We start from the raw sequence: 20,333 nt of genomic DNA, 5'->3' as shown, positions 1-20,333 counted from the left end.
AATAAATAACGTCCACTGGTAATTTCAGAATGGTAATTTCTGTCTCTTGAATAAATCCACTCTGGTCAGTGCTCTAAGGAAAAAAGGTTCAGTATGTCACAGTCAGAAGCACACTTCCGTTTAAAAAAATGACAGGCGTATGGCTTCTGGTCCCAGACACACTGTTGCTTTACAGAGAATCGTCCCAAGGGTGAAGTCTGTGTATGGTCTCTAACTGAAACAATGTGAACAATACTGATGGCAGTAGCACGAACACCCCAAAGGTATCTAACGTAATATGTGATAATGTGTGACACAGGTATGTGGGTGTCCCAGTGTTATGCATATTACTATTGTAGCTTAGACCACCATTATCGTGAAGAAAAAAAAACTGGCTTAGCTGATGATGGTCGCTTTTTCTTCTTTTGGAATCACTCAAGATTTTTAGAAGGAGGTTCTGGGCAAATTATTCATTGAGTGCATAGTTGTATAATGCATTCCTCATGTTAGGGTATTTTTAGAATATACAAAATCCATCTTGTGGTACCAGTGGCTAGGGTACTGACCTAGGGCCTCCAGAATGCTAGTCACGCATTCTACCACAGAGCTATCCTTAAAACCCACTAAAGCAAATTTGAAGACATTGACTACACTTTGCAAGACCCCTGGGAGACCCAGCCCCACAGACAGTACCATGTACCTTGTTGACAAGGCGCAGAGGGAGCCTGCAGCAACCACGTATTTGGCGGGACCCCAGCCAACATATTCAAATGCTACAGGAAGGGGGCTCTTCTCATCCAGGAGGTAGTAAGGCATCATAAGCGTTAAAGCTGCAGAAACCCCAAAATAGGCCATAAAGCAAACCAGTAAGGAAGTCACTATTCCGATGGGAATAGCTTTTTGGGGATTCCGGACCTCTTCACCTAAGGAAACACAAACAGAAGGTTTGCAGGGTTAGTTAATGGTCAAACAGCTTAGGAACTTCCTGTGGATCAAAGCACCCTTCACCCCCGGCCTCCATGGTCATTCTACCACGTTTTTTTCCCTTCTACATTCTTAGTGGGTTCTATCTATTTCATGTGAAATTTCCTTTCTCTTCTTCAGGATACTTTGGTATTAACAAAAAATGATCCCACTATCAGAGGGAGAAGAGAACGGAATATACAAGTCAGTTTCTTACTTGCAAAAAGTCGGGGGGTGGGGGGGGGCGACCCGTGAGCCCTTCTTAAGTGCTTAGGCCTAGAATGGCAGTTGATGTGGGAAACAGCCACACTGGTATTTTGTAAGCTTTTGAACTGCAAGGCTTCAAACAAATTTATTTTATCTATTTATATGAAACTTTAGTTTCTATAAAAAAAATCAGAATATCCTTCTTACAAGATTAACATTTGAAGCTCCCCAGATACGTGAGTGAATTACCAGGCTATGCACCTGGAAAGCTTGAAAGATGCCAGGATGAGTATTTTGTCACTTGGGATAAAGAGAAAAGAAGTGGTATAGTATTTTTGCCTGGTGAATGACGAGACAATTTAAGACAATGACCATTCTGGAAGGCACAGAACTTTTAGTTAAAAGGTTAAGGAATTGTGAGCATCATTTAAGATTCCTCATCCGATCAGCCAGATGTGTTGTCTTAGGTGGTTGTCGTAATATCCTCAGGGTAGGTGCTGCTCTGGACAGGACAGACACCAATGCTCTGAGAGTTTCACCAAGTGGCTTTTGTACCAGATGCAGTGTGGGCCGTGGGTGGATCTGGAGTTGGTACCCTTCCCACCCCACGTCTCATCCTCTCTCCTTGACCCTCTGCTGTACCTGTAGCTACCTACCCCTGTGGTACCCTATGCTTCTAACTATCGAGGAGACACCGCCCTTACCAGTTGTTGCAATGCAGTCAAAGCCCACAAAGGCATAAAAGCAAGTTGCTGCACCAGCCAAAGTTCCGGTGAAGCCATAGGGCATAAAGCCCCCCGCCCCATAGATGCTTGTTCCGTTCTCAGAAGGTGGTTCTCTGGAGAAAAGAACAGACACAATCAGCCACTTCACAGAAACTGTACCTTCTGGTGATTTCTCCCAAACCGCATCCTTGGAAGACTGTTGTTGCTCATTGGCTCTTTGGAGCTAATGTATATAAGACCCAAACTGTATTCTGTCATTTTGTTCTGGAGAACGTGGTAGACTCCCTCACAATGATGCTCTACGTCACTGACATCCAACGACAGGCTATTCAACAGCAAATACAGAAGGCCAAGACCAAGTGTGTGTGTGTGTGTGTGTGTGTGTGTGTGTGTGTGTGTGTGTGTGTGTGTGACTATGAGCCCACACTGGCCTGGAACCTGCGATATAGCTCAGGCTAGACTTAAACTTCTGTCAATCCTCTTGCCTCGGCCTTCTGTGAGCACCACTGTGCTGATCTACACAGACATGTGCTGGATGGAGCACACAGGCAAGCAGGATTTTGACATCAGAGATCTCATATGTGAGCCACGCTCTACAATAAAGGTAAGAAACTTTCTCTCCCCCGACCACCTGTAAAGAATCAATTTTTAACACATGAAACAAAAAGAAAGGCAGACTGTACATCTTTAAAATTCATCTAGAGGCCAGTGATGCAATTTAAATTGTGATGTAAATTTACAGTGATGTAAATCGGTGACAATGTAGAAGCACTTGTCACCAAGCCCGACAACCAGCGCTTGATCCCCAGAACCAGAACAATATCTTGGAAGAAGACAATCGACTCTTGCACACTGTCTTCTGACATCTACCCACTTATCTCAGTTACGCAGACACACAGAGACATACACACACACACAGACACAGATACAGAGACACACAAACACACACAGACACAAACACACAGATAAACACTGAATAAATAAAATTAAAAAAACTGAAAAAAAAACCCAAAATTTACTTAGAATATAGTTGAAAAAGTTAGAACAGAATCTCATTGGCTTGATCAATCATCCTGAAAGTTTAATACGTTACCATATATTAAAAACTATAAGACCAGTAGATACTATCTTTCCCCTATCAGGATGACTATAAATGACATATATAAATTAAAAAATATGTATATACACCTTACACCATATAATAGATACTTCTGTAATCTTTTTTCTGCTTATGAAAGTAATACTACTAATAAAAATAAAATGGCCCCCAAGTGAGTGGGAAGTGTGGCCTTGCTGGAGAAAGCCAAGCACAGTGTCTCAGACCACTTCCTGCTGCCTGTGGGATCAAGATGTAGCTTCTTCTCCAGCACTATGGCTGCCGGCATGCTGCCATGTCCAGCAATGATGATGGTGTACTAAACCTCTTAAACTGTAAGCCACTCTAATAAATGTTTTCCTTTATAAGAGTTGCTGTGCTCATGGTGTGTCCTCACAGCAGTAGAAACTCTAACTAAGACAGGCTCCCAAAAAGAAAAGAAATTTTTTCAGGACAGGGTTTCTCTGTGTAGCTCCAGCTGTCCTGAGACTTACTCTATAGACCCGGCTGGTCTCAAACTCAGAGATCTGCCTGCCTCTGCCCCCCAAATGCTGGGATTAAAGGCATGCAACACCATGTGGCTTCCAAAATCCTTAAAAGTCTGAAAGCATGCAAACCATGAAACTGATGGTCCCAAAGGAGAAACCACAGGATGCAAGAATCAAAAATATTCCTAGTTATTTAGAGCTGGTGAACTGTTGGGGAGCAGAGGGGGAGCTCTTGCAGGATTAGACTCTGCTCTAGAGGCTGCCTTGGGGGCCAGCATCTGCAGAGCTTCATGCAGTGGCTCAGGTGGAAGCCCAGCCCTACCTTAGTGTGGGGAGCCTGGGAAGAGGAGCCGCATCCTAGAACCATCCTCCAGAAAGGTCTCAGCACCAACAAGTCTGAGAACAGCTGCTCTGAAGAGAACTTGCAAGTATATTCTCTTAAAATGTAAGAGAAAGAGTGGAGGGGGGAGGGGAAAGAGGGGAGAATAGGAGGGACTAAATATTTTACCTGGCACCCGCTGATATATTTTTGAGAAACTCTTCACTGATCTTCCAGTTAGCCAAATTTCCTTTCACAAACCCGGCCACCATTACAAAGAGAAGGACCAGGATATTAATAGCTGTGAAGAATTTATTCACCCACGCGGACTCTTTTACTCCAAAAGATAACAGACCTATGGAAAAGGAGAAGGCATAAACGTGGGCTCTTTACCCGTAGAAAAGGCAATGGTATCTTAATGCCAATACATGCACCAGATATTACTGCACCAGCATTCATATATTTATGAATATGAATACCTTCCATTTCTTCAAGTTTACGGCTAGTTCACTTAATCACTTTTCTGTGAAGCAATGCCTTTGGAGACACCACTGATTTTGATTTCTGGAAGCAGACTGTGCTCACACTCAAGAGTTCCACACTGTCTATGTAAGTTTAGTAACCCTGGTTATTATTAGAACACCTAACTAATTTGAAAGGCTGTCCTTAAAAGCTATTCCAGGGCTAATGTAAACATCTGCCATGCACCTTCTGATCATATCACCAGAAAATAATTCTCCTAAGTGCCATGCCAAAAACATTCTCTGTTAAATCCATTCTCACCTGACAGACTTACTTCATATTAGGAATATAAACATCCTATTCTAGTAGTTTGAAAAAACAGAACACTGAAAGAATGAAGATCAGCTATGATATCCCTGCAGAATTCTCCACATGCACACACATATATTTCTGCACCAACAAATTTATCATCAGTTTTAGCAGCTGCAGAACATACTATGTGGAGACACTTTAATCCCTTATTTATAGACAATTAGGTCACTCTTGCTTTTATTTTATAAACAGCACTGACATCATTGCCATCTTATAAATACCCCCCTGCATTTTCTAACATTTTCCTTACAGTAGTCTTACAAATTAAGTGTATGGGAGGGCATGCAGTGTGCGTGTGCGTGTGCGTGTGCGTGTGTGTGTGTGTGTGTGTGTGTGTGTAGTATATAGCATGTCCATGTGGGTGTGTGCATGTGTGCATGAGAATGCACATGGAGGCTGGGGGTGCAGCATGGCCATTCCCAGCTTTTGGATGAGTTCTGGAGATCCAGACTCACGTTTTCACGTTTGCATGGCAGCCTCTTCACCCACCGAGTCATCTTCCCAGCCCCAGGACATGCATTTTCATACAAAACCATTTTGGCCCTGCTTTCACTATACAAGTTTTAAGTCAGAGTATTTTATTCATACTGATTTATAAGAGGTATTTACATACTAATGTTATTAGCTTTTTGCCAGCCATTCATGGAATATATAGTTTCCATCTCCATCATATTAAAAATGACTTCAATTGGTTTATTTCAGTGGTAAATCGAGAGCCCATGCCCTTGTGTGTGTTAGCCAAATGCTCCCAATGAACTTCACTTTCATCCCAGTAACTTGCTTTTAACCTTAACCCATTGCTTGCAAATGTAAAATTTTGTTAGAATAACCGACATGTACCTATTTTAGTATCTACTTCTAATAAGGTTTTCCCCAGACTTTGACCTTCAAATATTCATGTGTTTCCTTTTAGTTTTTAAAGGCTTATTATGCTTATCCTATCCGCATCTTCAACCCACCTGGCACATACTATATGAAGTAGGGATCTTAGTTCAACGTTTACTACTGGGGCAATGGTTTCTATGAAAAGACAATGCCACAGATCTACTATCTTTGCCCTGTATACACAGCACCCACTTCCACAGAAGCAGAACTGTGCAAGCATGGATGAGAGCAGTTGACTTTCATTCTTCTGCATGTACAGTTCCCACTCTGACGTAACAATTGCATTAATGGCATAAAGGAACGTCTCTCATTAATATTAAAAAAATGGATGCTCTCAAAACAAAAGCTGACATCTCCATCCTATGACTTACTGCATTCCAGGTGCCTGTTCCTCCAAAGCGAGGTTTCTCCCTTTCATGTACATTTAATCCTATTGTGAAACATAGAGGAGACAAAGCTCACAGTGACCCAACACTGACCTTAGCGGGCCTTGATACGATATGCTGACCTCATTCAGAGAACCCAGGCTGCAAATCTGTGTGACCTACTTTCCTGGGGCCCATTGGTGTGGTTCATTACAGGAAACAGCATATGACTGGTTTTCTTACCTGCCAGAAGTAATATAAGGCACACAGCAAAAAAGTCTGGATATTCCGCCAGGCCGGTGTAATTCATTTTGAAGTACGTCTTGAAAAACTGACCGATCTGTTTGTTAAGAAGTTCATCGAAGGTGCCACTCCATGCTCTTGCGACACTGGATGTACCTTCCCAAAGCAGAATGGTCAGAGAATAAAAGGTTACTGATAGAAAATTAACGTAACTCATCTGATTAGTTGATTCTTGGGTAAACCTGGCTGGCCTAGGTCACACCAACTGAAAAATTTAACCATATTAGAAGACCAAATTAATACACACACACACACACACACACACACATACAAAGAATGCCCCCCCCCCCTTTGAGGCAGGGTCTTGGCATGCAGCCCGGGCAGACTTCATACAGGTGTGCAAATGCTGGTATCAGGCAACTTTATTTGCAATAAAGAACTCTTTAGAGGCTAGGGAGATAGCTGAGCAGTTAAAGCACTTCCCGAATAAGCAGGATGTCAATTCAGATCCTTAAGTAAATCCCACTGGGGAGCGTAGCAGGTAAGTCTAGCCTCGGAAGGTAGAGGCAGGGCCCGGAAGCTAGCTGGGTAAGACTAGCTGGGATGTAACCATTGGGCTCACCTGAGAGATCCTGCCTCAGAGAACAAAGCAGAAGAGTCATTGAGGAAATTCCTCCGACCTCCCCCTGGACCCCAGGACAGAAGCATGTGCACCACCATACATGTGTGCACCAACGCGCGCATACACACATACACACACACACACACACACACACACCATATACAAACTCATGAAAAGAAAAAAAAAAGTATTTTAAAAACTCCAAACAACTTCCAAACTCATTAAAAATCACAAATTCAAAGGTGAAGCATAATCAGAGACTTCAGCAGTGAGGACGTATTTTAGAGATGACAAAAAAAACCCAAAAAAACCGAGAAGCGGGAAGACATGATTCTCTCAGGAACTCCCCACCGCTGAGAAGAGCAGGTTTACCCCTAGCGCCGGGGCTCTCTGGAGAGCTACTTACACCCTGTCCACAACTGATATTTGCTTTTGAAATATACCTATGACATATGACAGGATGAGATTCCAGCCAGTGATGAAGGCCCACAGTTCTCCAACCGTGACGTATGTGTACAGATACGCAGACCCAGTCTTGGGAACTCGGGCCCCGAATTCAGCATAGCAAAGGCCTGCCATCACTGAAGCCAGGGCGGCGATGAGGAAGGACACCACGATGCTGGGGCCAGAATCTGCTTTGGCGACTTCCCCAGCCAAGACATAAACTCCAGCTCCGAGAGTGCTTCCGACCCCCAGGGCGATGAGGTCCATGGTGGTCAAGCAGCGGCAGAGTTTGGAATCTTCTAGACTGTCCAGCGTGACGATTTTTCTCCGGATCAGACATCGCGCAAAAGTCAGCACCGCTTTGCAGGGAATCATGGTGAAGAGAGCACCCTAGGGGAGAAAGGTGGGGAGGGGTTACAAGGAGGGTTCTGCGACCATCTCCTCTCCCACTGGACAAAGACAGACAGCGGGCTCCCCCCTCCTTTACCTAGCAGGTACTTGGTTCAGGGCAACCAACCAGGAGGGTTAAAGATGAGAAAACCACACATTTCTGGGGTTCACTCACACATGCCAAGTTAAAGGGACTCCATGTGTGAGTGAACCCCAGAAAAGTGTGGCTTTCTCAAATGCCAAGGTTGTACTAGGAATATATGTAGAATGGTTCACGCCTGTGTGGCCTCTCATTTAAGGGACTTACAGTCTCGCTATGGCCTAAAGGCAGGTAAAGGATGGTGGTTATTTACTCAAACGCTTTACTGAATGTGTCAGAACCACTCCATTTTCCTCTTAAGCTGGGAACAAAAGAGCAGACGTAAACTCACTAGAAGAAAAATCTGCTTCCCAAAGCATGCTTAGATTTCTTTTATGAAAACTGCCATCCATCCATGCTTTAAGTATGGGTTGGTCTGAAACTACATGTGCTTATTATGCTTGAGGTTTTAAAACAAACAAGTCCAAAGCCTGTGATGTTATCTCACATTCTTTTCAAATGGGACAAATAATGAAGAGAAAGAGCTCCATTCTCCACAGTTGGCCCAAACAAAGTGTGGATTTCAGTAATGTATACACACACACACACACACACACACACACACACACACACACACACACACACACACGTATTGTATTGCAGCAAAAAAAAGATCTGAACCAAAATATTAACCTAACCATATTTTGATGGTGAGTTAATTTTTTACTTCTATGTACTTCATCTAATACATATTGTTATTATCTATCTCTGGGTTAATTCCAAGGAATATGTATAACTTATGTACAAAAGAAATATTGCAATTTTAAAAGTCTGTTTGACTTTGTCTACAGAGACATGTAATTCAGGAGACTGAAGACAACTGATGCTGTGTATCCGCCAATGCAACCGTAGACATTACGTCATGCCCGCTTGCACTTCAGGGGCTGAACACTGGCACAATGATCTGCTGGTGTAGGGTGCCAGTCCCTTCAACTTCATCATATTCATCATCAATAACAGAAACTTATGAACCTGCTGCATGCGACACTCGCCTTGTGTCCTTAGCCTTAGGACATTTGGGCTCTAACATCCCTGTAGAATCAGGGATTCTGATGATAGCAGGAGTAGGTACATATCCTTTTTGAACAAAAGATTATTTTATTAACTGCTAAAACAGTAGCTTCACTTGAGGAAGAAAAATACACACGAGCTGAGATTGAAGATAATTAGGCAAACGGGGGATTAACACTATGTGCATGTCTCTGTATGATTTTATTGAGGTGAAGGATACACGTGAATCTTGCCCGGCCCCCACTCCCAACCTGAAGAATGACAGTTTCTAAGTATCAATACTTCTTCAGCACCCTGGAGATGTAACTTCTAAACCTTCTTCAATCGAGGTCGTCAATTTGACAGCAGAGAATTCTGAGTCTAGTAAACCTCAGACCTGACAATTCAATACGGAGGGGGGGGGGCTGGCGCAGCTATCCCCCCCAACGCCCCATATGTATTATTTGAAATCTGTTAGTTACTGGATCGTGGCTTTCTTTCCATATTTGATGCAAAAGTCACAGAAACAAATCCTTCCGCTCCTGCCCTATGACAAGGCTGATATGTTAAACTTAGTCCCTGCACCATGATCACATGCCCTCATGAAAATACTACAGGAGGAGGAACAAAAGGAGGGAAGCCAGTGAGGCAGTGGTCCCAAGAGCCCGCCACCAATTAGCTCGTCCCAGTTAGAACCCAGGCTTTTCTTCCTCATTCCTCTGACAGTTTCGAGGTGGGGAATGTGCACTTTGCATTTCTGGACTGGCGGAGAGAAATGCAGTTACCATGTATATAGGACAGGGATCCTTACCCACACCCCCCCCCGCCCTTTTTTTCTTCTTCAGATTAGATACTTTGATTTTATAATCTCCATAGTCAACATCAAGTATGTCCCTACAATTTTAAAATTCCAACACAAAGTTTTAAATTATATTATAGATTAAATAAGTCACCAAAAGTGGAAAATGATATGGCATGGCTAGTGGTAATTCTTTTTACTTATCTTTGAGAAAAAAATTTTCAAAGCAAAGTATTATTTAATCAGAAATGGTGACTGATGCACCTGGACTAGCCAACAACAACAAAAACAAGCTTTAGCACTGAAACCTCACAGTACTGTTTTCCTGAACAGCACTTTTCTGTACTTACTTCCCCTAACAGCTTAGTCTATCTTTTCTCCATATCGAATTTTCTGAACAAGCTCTTCCTCTAAGGTATTCCCCAGACAGGTGAACGGCAAAGTAGAGAAAAGTAAAAAGTGAAGACACAATCGAGGTCATCACAAACGTACCAGTACGGCAGTAATGGCGTACGCTCTTCCCTTTTAAAGGACTGAATCAGTACGGCCAGAAAAATCAAGGCAAAAATGTACTATTTCAAAATTTCCCATGGGCCAGCATTTCTCCTAAGGTTATACAACAAATGAACAGCTGATGCAGGATCTTGGAAAGTTCCTAAAGACAACGGGTGGTGTGTAACACGTGGGCACACTTACCTCAGGGACCGTGAAAACACAGCCACGCTACAGATCGAGCGGTTTCATTGAAATAGAACGTGATTTTTTTTTTTTTTTAAAGTGTGTAACTTTGTTCCCAGGGGAAGGGAAGACAGAATGAAGCAAAAAGTGAAATAATGAAAGCAAAGCCCTGGGCTCTGTGGTAACCAGAGTAGCCGCCCAGTCAGCACTCTGCCCTGGCTTGGTAGCAGCAGCAAGAGCACTCTCCAGCAATGGCTGGCCAATAAATCACCCTGAATGCCACAGGGCACCACCTGTTGCAGTTTCCCAAGCTACTAGTGCCAGTCACTCCAGAGGCACCACTGCAAACATCAGGAGATGCCCTTCCCAAAATTATTTTATACCCGCCACTAATTCGCAAGGGCTACTGTTAAAAATACCGAAGGTCTCTGCTGCTTTTAATGTGCCCGGTACTCCCTGATACCTTTTTTTTTTTTAGTTGTCCCATCCTGTAACTTTTTCAATGTTCCTGTCAGATCAGGTCTGTTATTAATTTCATTGTAGAGATGAACAAACTAAGGTATTGTAAAGTTAGCCAACATCACAGTCCACCTATGATGGAAATGAGATGAAACCCATTGCCCAATGGCTCTGGAGCAATGGTTCTCAACCTATGGGTCTCAACTGCTTGGGGCGTCGAACGACCCTTTCACGGGGGTTGCATATCAGATATCCTGCATATAAGATATTTACATTACAATTCATAGCAGTAGCAAAATTACAGAGGCTGGTAGCGCGTGCGGCCTTGGCAGCACCATCAGGCCTTCATTGGTAGCTTCTGGTTTGAATGAGCAGACACAGCTCAGCACAGCTTACAGGTACAGGGCGTTAGCTGAAACAAAGCAGAGGAAACCAGTCTACCAGTGCAAGTTCAGCAGGGGTTGGAGGGAAGAGAGAAGGCAACCGGTCCCCCTCTGTCCATGTCTGCCTGTGGGGGGGGGGGGGAGCACATTCAGTCACCTCTACTCTGAGGGAATTGCAGCCTAAACACTATTGGTTTGAGTATTCCAGTCACTGTGTTCTCTAGAGTTTGGGGGACATCCGAGTATGCCCCGCCTGCCTGTCTGTCTCTGGTCCAGCTACCTGTGGCTTCAAGGTGGGAGACGAAGGAGCAAGTGGCCAGTGGCGGGGGGAGCTTTAGCAGAGTGGCCCACACTGCACAAATAAACAGAATCAATGCAAATCAAAACAGCAAAATGAAGCAAATCAAGAGGGGTGCATTTAATGTTGCTTCTTCTTAAAGAAACTTTAAAAAATGAACGTGACTGTTTTAAAAACAGTTCCTATTACCTTCATTCTACCTTTAATGCCCTGTCAACTCCAGGATGCCAAGAAAATCCAGATGACTCGAAAGAACCTATGTACCTAGCACCTTTTGAAAGCAGCCAGTGTACAGGAAACAAATTGCTTGACTTATTTCTGGGTTAGTCACCACATTTCAGATTCCAGATGCTGGAAGTGTGAGCCTGGACCAGGATGGGGGTTGGGGAATGGCAGAGGTCTTTTGTCTGAAGGCAAAGAACTGATAAATGCTTTAGGACACTCCGATTTTCCTCTCTTCACTCTCTTTCCAGAGGCAAAACACCCCCTCTTTCAACCCACTCCCCTGAACTGCCCCCAAAGTTACTCAACTCAGCCGGCTGTCAGAATCCTACAGCATTTGCTTCAGTACCAGTCAAAAATTCCTTCCATCAAACTGTGGTGGGAAAGGAATTTTACAAGAATTCACACCCATTTTTTAGCTCAAAAAAAATGTAGCTGGATACCTAGTTTTGTGGTTTTGCTACAAAGGGGAGGGGGAAGGTCACTTTTGACACTACATTTTCAATTTTGAAAAGAATGCCCTGATTTGGCAATTCTTAAATTCCGGTCACAGTGTATGAGCAGAGCCTTTTATCACTGGCATCTTGGGAAGATCCTTGAAACACTGCTGTTGATTAAGGGAACTTTGTTAAGTTCACTTGGCTTCAGCTAATTCGGAATAAAACACTCCTATTGTGTGCTCAGAGGAAGAAGGAAAACCCACGCCAGCTCATCCCCATGGTGCAGAACCACAAGTTATATTTAGAATATGCAAACGAAGGATAATGTGAAAATCGAGCCCAACTTGAAACAAGGAAGTTCTTAAAATGCAAGCCCGGCTGTCTTGACACGTTATTAATATGCCATAACTGTCAAGAACTGCTCATACAAGTTTTCAGAAAAAAAATCTGTCTTTATTTTCATATTTCTGTAAAGACTGAATTCAGCCAACCAACTGCTCGACAAAACGTTAAGTTATCTAAAAGGTCGAGTCTTAGAAATTTCAAAAATTGAAACTTTTTTTTTTTAGCCTAAGTGGAATTCCTTTAAAACCGTTCTAGGGAGCAGTGAGACAGGGAGGGGAGAGACAGGCCGACTGGGCATCACCACAGGGGCATATGTTAAAGGAAGTCCTGCACTGCCAGAACGCACAGCAGGGGGCGCACTGTTCGGATTCAGCTGGAACTGGATGCTGTGAAGTCTTCAAGGGGGGCGGGGGGGTGGGAAACGGCGAGGCATGGCAATGCGTTCCTCCGGTCCCAGCATTCTGCCGGCTGACGTAAGAAGATCAAGAGTTCGAGGCCAGCCCTAGATCATACAGGCAGACTCTGTCTCAAAGACTAAAGTAGTAAATTAAGCTGGCTGCCTACAGCGCAGCTGGTCCCCAAAGCAAAAAATATAAATGAGAAAGCCTACTTAGCATTCTTCTAACAATGAAGCAAAATCTACGTCTTCAAAACTCATTTTGAAATTTTGATGAGGTCATAACCTCTGCTACTTCTGAAAGACAACTGAAAGTTCAGTCTCTCTCTCTCTCTCTCTCTCTCTCTCTCTCTCTCTCTCTCTCTCTCTCTCTCTCTCTTTAGTTTTTCGAGCACAAAGCTCTGTGTAGCTTTGTGCCTTTCCTGGATGTCACTCTGTAGACCAGGCTGGCCTCGAACTCACAAAGATCCGCCTGGCTCTGCCTCCTGAGTGCTGGGATTAAAGGCGTGTGCCACCACCGCCTGGCTCAAATAGTCTCTTACTTATTTGCAACAATCCCTTTCTTGGAAAAAGAACCCAAATTTTTGCAAAATAATAATAGTCATTTCTATAATAAATAATAACAGAACATTTCTTAAAATAATTATTAATATATAAAATCCTTACCAAGAGTTCCTCCAACCATCTATTTTGTTTAATTTTAAACAGCAGCAATTTACATTACTAGGTGATTTAAAATTTAAATTTAAAATTTAAATGTAACAAAAACTGATAGTCATTCATCAATGAAAGTTTTAAGGTATTTAAATAATGTGGGAATAGTAGGTTTTATAAAAAATGACTCACAAAAACAAAACAAGGACTAGTGAGATGGCTTAATGGGTAAGCACACTCATTCTGCAGATTTGGGAACCTGAGTTTGAATCCCCAGCAACCACATAAAAAGCTGGGTATGCTGTGTTGGCCTCCAACCCAGCACTGGGAGGGGATGAGGGGGGAGAGACTGCTGGACCCCAGAGCTTGCTGGCTTGTGAGCACAGCCCAAACAGAGGGCTTCCAATTCACTGAGAAAGCCACTCTGTGGCCCTAAGACAGACTGAAAGACGTGGACACTTGCTATCCAGCCATGGTCTCCACCCATGTGCAACACACACGTGTGCGCGCACACACACAAAACACGATCACATACACTCATAACCACACAAATGTACAAAAAAGTATTCAACACCCAACATAAAGTATTTTAAAGCCAGCAATTTACATTATAAACACACATTTACGGTGTTATTAAGACGAATGTAAGAAGAAAGACAGACACTCTCTTCTACTCTGAATTCCCACTGCTGCTTTACAAAACACTAACTGATTTGACTTGCATGGTCTTTAGCACTACCATGCTCTGAGAGAGAGCATCACCGTAGGCTCTGAGCCCTGGCTACGTCCAGGAAACCAACACTGCTGTCTCCCAGCTCTCACTTAATTAAATGATGCGTGGGAGAAGCAGCAAATACTTGAAACTATGCTGTACAAGGGTTTGTAAATAAATTACTTTAAGAAAGCAAAATTTAGCTTCTATAATTTTAAGGACACTTGGAAATATATCATATGTATTTATATATATATATATATATATCATATATATAGTACAACAGAACACAGATACAGGAATTATGATATGCGGTTAGTAAGATTTTAATTTGACTGCTTTGGGTCTTATTCAGTGGAATCTCATCTCCTTCTGCCTGGGTTTCCCTCTGTGTTCCATCTCCAGCTTACCCTTCCAGCCTCCAACTTTGCAGCTCTCCACGTGAATGCTGTGTTCTGATCTGCTCGCCAACTATCCTTGGAACATTTGCTTTCTCGCCCACACACGTGACAAGGGATATTGACCTGTGTGTTCCTGGCTGCTCCTGGCTTGTCCCCTGGCCCTCGGCTTCTGTCCTCGCCCCAGAGTGTCTGAGCCACTAGAGTCAGCAAGACATTTCTCTGCCTTCTCTACCAGCACCTGGCTACTTCTCTTCACTCGAAAGAAAAGCCAATAGTCAAAAGAATGAGTGTCTTTAGATTATCCATCTACCTGTTCTAAGAGAAGTGGGAGGAAGGGAGATTTTTGAGGCTTGGAGTCTGATTCAGATCTCCTCCAAGAGATAGGGGTGAGGTCTGAAATCCCTCTCAAATGTACATTGGTAAATGTACTGTTGTATTACTATTTGTCCTCTGGTTCCCCGTCTCCAAAGAAGGTAACATTGCTTATTCCCCATGAAACAGAATGCATACATTCACATGCCATCATTTCTAAATAAGACATATTTGGCTTAGCAAATTTATTGCAATAATCTTTATGAAATCACGCTGGATAGAATGGGTGGAGAGCCAAAGGAATAGAGAGGGAACAGCAGAGAGCTTGTACCAAAGACATGGGCTTAAAGACTCTCACTGAGACTACTGTAATGTGCCAGCAAAGACAAATGGAATTAAACACAGCACAGCACAGTAAAATTATCTAACTAATGCTGCCAAGATTTTTAAATTAATTCAGGTATTCAATCATTCTCCAGTAACACAAAGATTTTTAATTTTCTTTTATTTTAAAGGACTTGTAATATAGTTGAGAAATCTCAATGCCACCTTTCAAATCTTATGGATACTTAATGTAGAGGACCTTTAAGGGAATGGCTGCCTCCTCACCTCACCTCACTACACATTCATTCACCACCACCACCACCACCACCACCACCACCACCACCACCACCACCCCCACATCACCTTCTTCATCTTTGCCCTCAAGCAGAGGCTGGGTACAAAGGCATCCTGTTCTCCCCATGTGCAGCATGCATTGCTAGAAAGCCCTTCATTCCTGAATGTGTTTCCTCATTCAAATAAACCCAAATGGCTACCGCCCAAAGACACCCTCATATATACACCCATCCATTCAAGTCCAACAAACACAGTGAGAACCCGTGGGGTAAGCCAACGACACACCCTACAAGGCAGAGCGTCCCAGTTGTGGTCGAGCACATATGGAGTCTCATTTGCTTACAGTCCACTTCCACCCGACATACATCTATCAATTGACTGTTTTTAATACACACACACACCCCACTGACCCCAAAAGCATGGCATGCAGGCTTGGATCTGCTCCCTTATCTCTTCAGCTCATCTTCTGCTCCCGCCTCTCTGCTTTGAGCAATAATGGGTTTCCTTTGAACTTCCTCAGAACACAGAGTCTCGGGCTTTCTAGTTGGTCATTCTTCTTGGAAAACAGCTTTTCCCTTTAACATTAAATTAGATCACTCTTGTTTTCCCAGCACTGGATTTTTCTTTTTCTTTCTTGGTACTGGGGATCCCACCTACAACCTCACTCATTGTAAAAAAGCATACATGCTACACCCCTAGCCTACTCTGGATTTTTATATCACTTCTGACTTTATAATAATTGTAGGCAACCACTTGGATGAACACGTGTTACTCCTTATTACAGGCTGAGTTGTGTTTCTCAAACAGATGCCAAGTGCTAAACCCTAGTGCCCTGCTTGGTGACATTAAATGGATATAGGGTCTTTGTAGGCATTAAGATCATTAGATCAAGCAGGATGACTCATGCTCACATATGATGAGAAACTGCCAAGTGATACACAGGAAAATGCCATGTGGTAGCAGAGGCATAAATCAGTGGTACAACTTTCATCTAACGAACACCAAAAGTTGAGGGCCATACACTCTAAGAAGATAGGGAATGAAAGAGGGGGGTGTCCCCTCAAGATCCCCGGAGAACTATGCCCTAGCTGTCATTCTGATCTTCGGACTTGTCACTTCAGAATTGTGACACAGTTCATTTCCGTAAAGTCACCTGGTGCTTTTGTACAGCAAGCTCTAGAAATCAACATACTCCTTGAGTCTGTCAAGCTTCTGGAACATTTTATCTATTTGCTGCATGTCCTGTGCTCTCACTGATGTTGAAATGCAGACAGGCATCTATGACTGATTCGGACCTGGTTTGTGGTCAACTCAAACACACACGCCTGTTTTTAATCAGAGCTACCTATACACGTGGATGCCTTAACTCCAGGGTTTTACCACACCACTTAAAAATGGAAACTTAGCGTTTTTTAGTGTCCTATCGAGACTGTGGTGATACAGGTCCATCAATCAATTCATTAAGTACCCTATCTATCTCTGTGCCACTTCAATTTTAACAGGTATGTTTTCCAACTTTAAGTAAATGATATTTAACATGTTAAGCCTGACAAGGCAAGAGCATGATATCATATCCCTAAGAATGTTCCTCTAACATGAAGCTGGCCCTGCTGTCAAAACTCTGGGCACACCATACAGCTACCAATTTACCTCTGTTTCTCTCTAGCCAATCTCTCGGCCTAGCTAGTCAAGGTTGTTACAATAAATGGAGTTAAATCCTGACATATTATTTTGCACACCCCCCAATAGGGTCTCGGGCTGTATCTGTATCTCAGGCTAGCCTAAGATCCTCCAACCTCAACCTTGGAATGCTGGAATTACAGGTACTCACCACCATACACAACATGCATTACATCTAAACTTCCCAGATCCATTGGCCTAATAACCACATTTAAAAAAAAAAAAGTTGTGGAGTGTGTGAGGCCTAAGTTGTTCACGGTAAGCTCATGATGCCTTCTGGGGATCTGGTCCTTCTTTCCCCAGCACATACTAGAAATGTTTGAATAGCGTGCAACTGCCTGACCTGTGGTTCCCAGTGGTCTCCAGTATCTGAAAATAAGGGTAACTGCTTCTTTCCTTTCTCGGGCCCCTTCTATTTTGGGGTGCCGAGTTTACAGAGGGTGACTCAGTGCACGTTTCTGCACGTTCTTTTAACACCCCAAGGTGTAATTCACCTGGACATGAAAATATGAATCAGATTAAAGTGGCTAGGTCCTTCTTCTCTCTCCACCTCCGGCTTCAGGCTCCCCAGGGATATGTGTTCTATCTAGTCAGACTACGTTCTTGCACAGGTCCCCCCAAAAGGGGATTTCCCTGCTCATCTTCTTTCAGTCACCTATGGTTCCCCTTCCAAGTCATTCCCTTTTTGGCCATGTACACGGTAAACTACTTCACAAACATCAATTCTAATATTTTGTGGCTACTTACTTTATTCTTGCATATTTTAAAGTTAAATCCCTCAAATGAATTCCCAAGTTATTCTTTTTGATATCTATCTACATTTCTTTCCCTATTAACATTTTGGTATCTTTCTACATTACATTTTCCTTAGACTGCGTATTCACGATCTGACAGGACTCTCAGATACTTGATTTTTCCTTTTCTCAAACAGCACTGCCATTCAGGACTCTAGTCTTTGGAGTCACAGTCATATTTTCTCTGAGTACTTAAAAAACTGCTCTAAAAGGATCTGGGAGGTACAGACTGAGCATACTGACCAGTCACTACAGAATGTTCTCAGGAACAGGCAAAATATTTCCCTGTCACCAAGAGACATTTTAAGAATATTACCAAAAAGAGTATTTACTGCAAACTGTACTTTGCTCACTAGTTAACTCCCTTTCTTTTATCTTATGTCAACAGAGAACACATTTGCTTAAGAATCTTTCATAGGAGGCTTTACAAAAAAATACTTGTTCACAGAAATGTCCTTGTGAGCAAGAAGCAAAGCAGGATTCCAACATCTGCAGCTCCAGAACCTTCGAGTTGTTTAATGTCCCCTGAGTGGAAATCCATCTATAGCCCATCTTCATCATTCAAAAGTCAGGAGCTGATTGTCAAATTAAGACCTGAGCAAACAAATCCTTCCAGATCATCACCTACGTCTCCCCCAAGACTTGCCTCTCCTTCAGTTCACATGTCTCACACTGTTGTCCACATAGTGTCCCTTTGTTGGGATATCTTCCTGTGGATGCACACGCAATTCATGAAGAGACAAGAAGCAAATACAACCAATAGTAATCATTACAACGAGGACTGCTGAACATTTTTTTGTGTGTGTTATATTCTGGGGCTTGGCTATTTTTGCTCATTTTTATTGTATATATTTCAGATGGATGACAAGGTGTTCAACTATAGTTTTCACACTGAAATGGTTCCTTTTGGTTATAATCAGATTGGGAGACCCACCCAATAGGCAATCGGTTACCCCTTTAAAAGAGAAGTCCTTCTCAATTTGTTTTTCTTCAAATAAAAAATATCCACAATGAATGGCCAAACACCCTAATTGTCGTGCTAGAAACCCCATCCAACGACTAAGGGATCTGGATGCAGAGATCCATGGCTAGGCCCCGGGTGGAGCTCTGGGAGTCCAATTAGTGAGAAAGAGGAGGGTTTATATGAGCAAGAATTGTTGAGACCAAGGTTGGATAAAGCAGAAGGACAAACAGCCAAACAAATGGAAACACATGAACTATTAACCAATGGCTGAGGGGCCCCCAACTGGATCAGGCCCTCTGAATGGGTGAGACAGTTGATTGGCTTGATCTGTTTGGGAGGCATCCAGGCAGTGGGACCGGGTCCTGTGCTCATTGTATGAGTCGGCTGTTTGAAACCTGGGGCCTATGCAGGGTCGCTTGGCTTGGCCTGGGAGGAGGGGACTGGACCTGCCTGGACTGAGTCTACCAGGTTGACCTCAGTCCTCGGGAGAGGCTTTGCCCTGGAGGAGGTGGGAATGGGGGGTGGGTTCGGGGGAAGGTGAGGGAGGCGGGAGGGGGGAGAACAAGGGAATCCGTGGCTGATTTGTAGAACTGAACTGTATTGCAAAATAAAAATAAAAAAAAAATATATCCACAATGAAACTCCCACCGCCCCCAGTGGAGTAGACAAGCATCCTAGCACATGGGAGACATGGGCAAAGGGACACCATCCACCTTAAAAACTCAAGGCAAACCTGAAGGGCTGAGAGGATATTTTTAATCACACAAATAGAAAGAAACACAGGGGACAATATTCCACATACCTCCTTATTTACATGTAGGGACAGAGCTGAGCTCTGTTGTCACCCTGACTGTTGTCCCAATCAATACTTTTTGGTCATTTCCTCACTTCTGAATGGTGAAAGGCGAAGGGGGGGGCAGAGTGTTCTGTTTTGTTCTGACCCTTTACAGAGGTAACAACAACAAAACTCTTCAGAGAGCACTCGTGGGAAACTAAACATTTTAAAAGCTAATGAGAATAGGGAGGCGGTGTTCTATTATCATCTGTGCTCACCGGGTCTAACAAGTGACCTAAACAGCTCCTAAAAGCAGCACTGTGTGTGGAAGCAGCATGGAATTATGGGTGAGATAGATTTCTGATGGGCCAAAAGAAGGCAACAGCATTCTTATCAGGCTGCTGTAATGATCACATGAGACACACATGTTAAGAGTCCACCACACAACAAGCACTCCATGGATGGCAGTGTGGTGGGGCAGGGGGCTATTATTATTAATTTATTTCCATTAACATACACCAAAGATATTTGTTTGAAAATTTTCATCTTGGAACACCGAAATGTGTTTATATAAGCTGCCAACTGTTATTTAGAAAGAGTGTAGGAAGGTAGAAAGTAGAATTTCCTTAAAGGAGAAACCTAGGGCCCAAGAATCCCCCACCAAATTCACACTTCCATTCCTCCCCTTTCTCCCCAAGACAGCTGACGAGACA

The 20,333-nt window shown here is 43.2% G+C and overlaps 1 protein-coding gene across 2 annotated transcripts in view; it reads right to left on the bottom strand.

The window, feature by feature from the left end:
• The window catches only part of Slc7a2 (solute carrier family 7 member 2), a 55,912-nt gene that overhangs the window by 12,209 nt on the left and 23,370 nt on the right, over positions 1 to 20,333 (bottom strand). The window contains exons 2-6 of one of the 2 annotated variants that reach the window (XM_059244655.1): positions 7,170 to 7,560; positions 6,105 to 6,260; positions 3,967 to 4,132; positions 1,854 to 1,987; positions 673 to 902 (exon numbers count right to left, since the gene is read on the bottom strand). In XM_059244655.1, the coding sequence (XP_059100638.1) occupies positions 673 to 902; positions 1,854 to 1,987; positions 3,967 to 4,132; positions 6,105 to 6,260; positions 7,170 to 7,545 (1,062 nt within the window). In that variant the 5' untranslated portion in view covers positions 7,546 to 7,560. The remainder of the gene's footprint in view (positions 1 to 672; positions 903 to 1,853; positions 1,988 to 3,966; positions 4,133 to 6,104; positions 6,261 to 7,169; positions 7,561 to 20,333) is intronic. The other variant, XM_059244654.1, reaches the window with a different exon arrangement.

Source organism: Peromyscus eremicus, chromosome 17 (assembly GCF_949786415.1).
Source record: "Peromyscus eremicus chromosome 17, PerEre_H2_v1, whole genome shotgun sequence".
Classification (NCBI taxonomy): domain Eukaryota; kingdom Metazoa; phylum Chordata; class Mammalia; order Rodentia; family Cricetidae; genus Peromyscus; species Peromyscus eremicus.
Note: the sequence above shows the minus strand (reverse complement) of the source record. Positions and strands in the feature narration are given on the sequence as shown.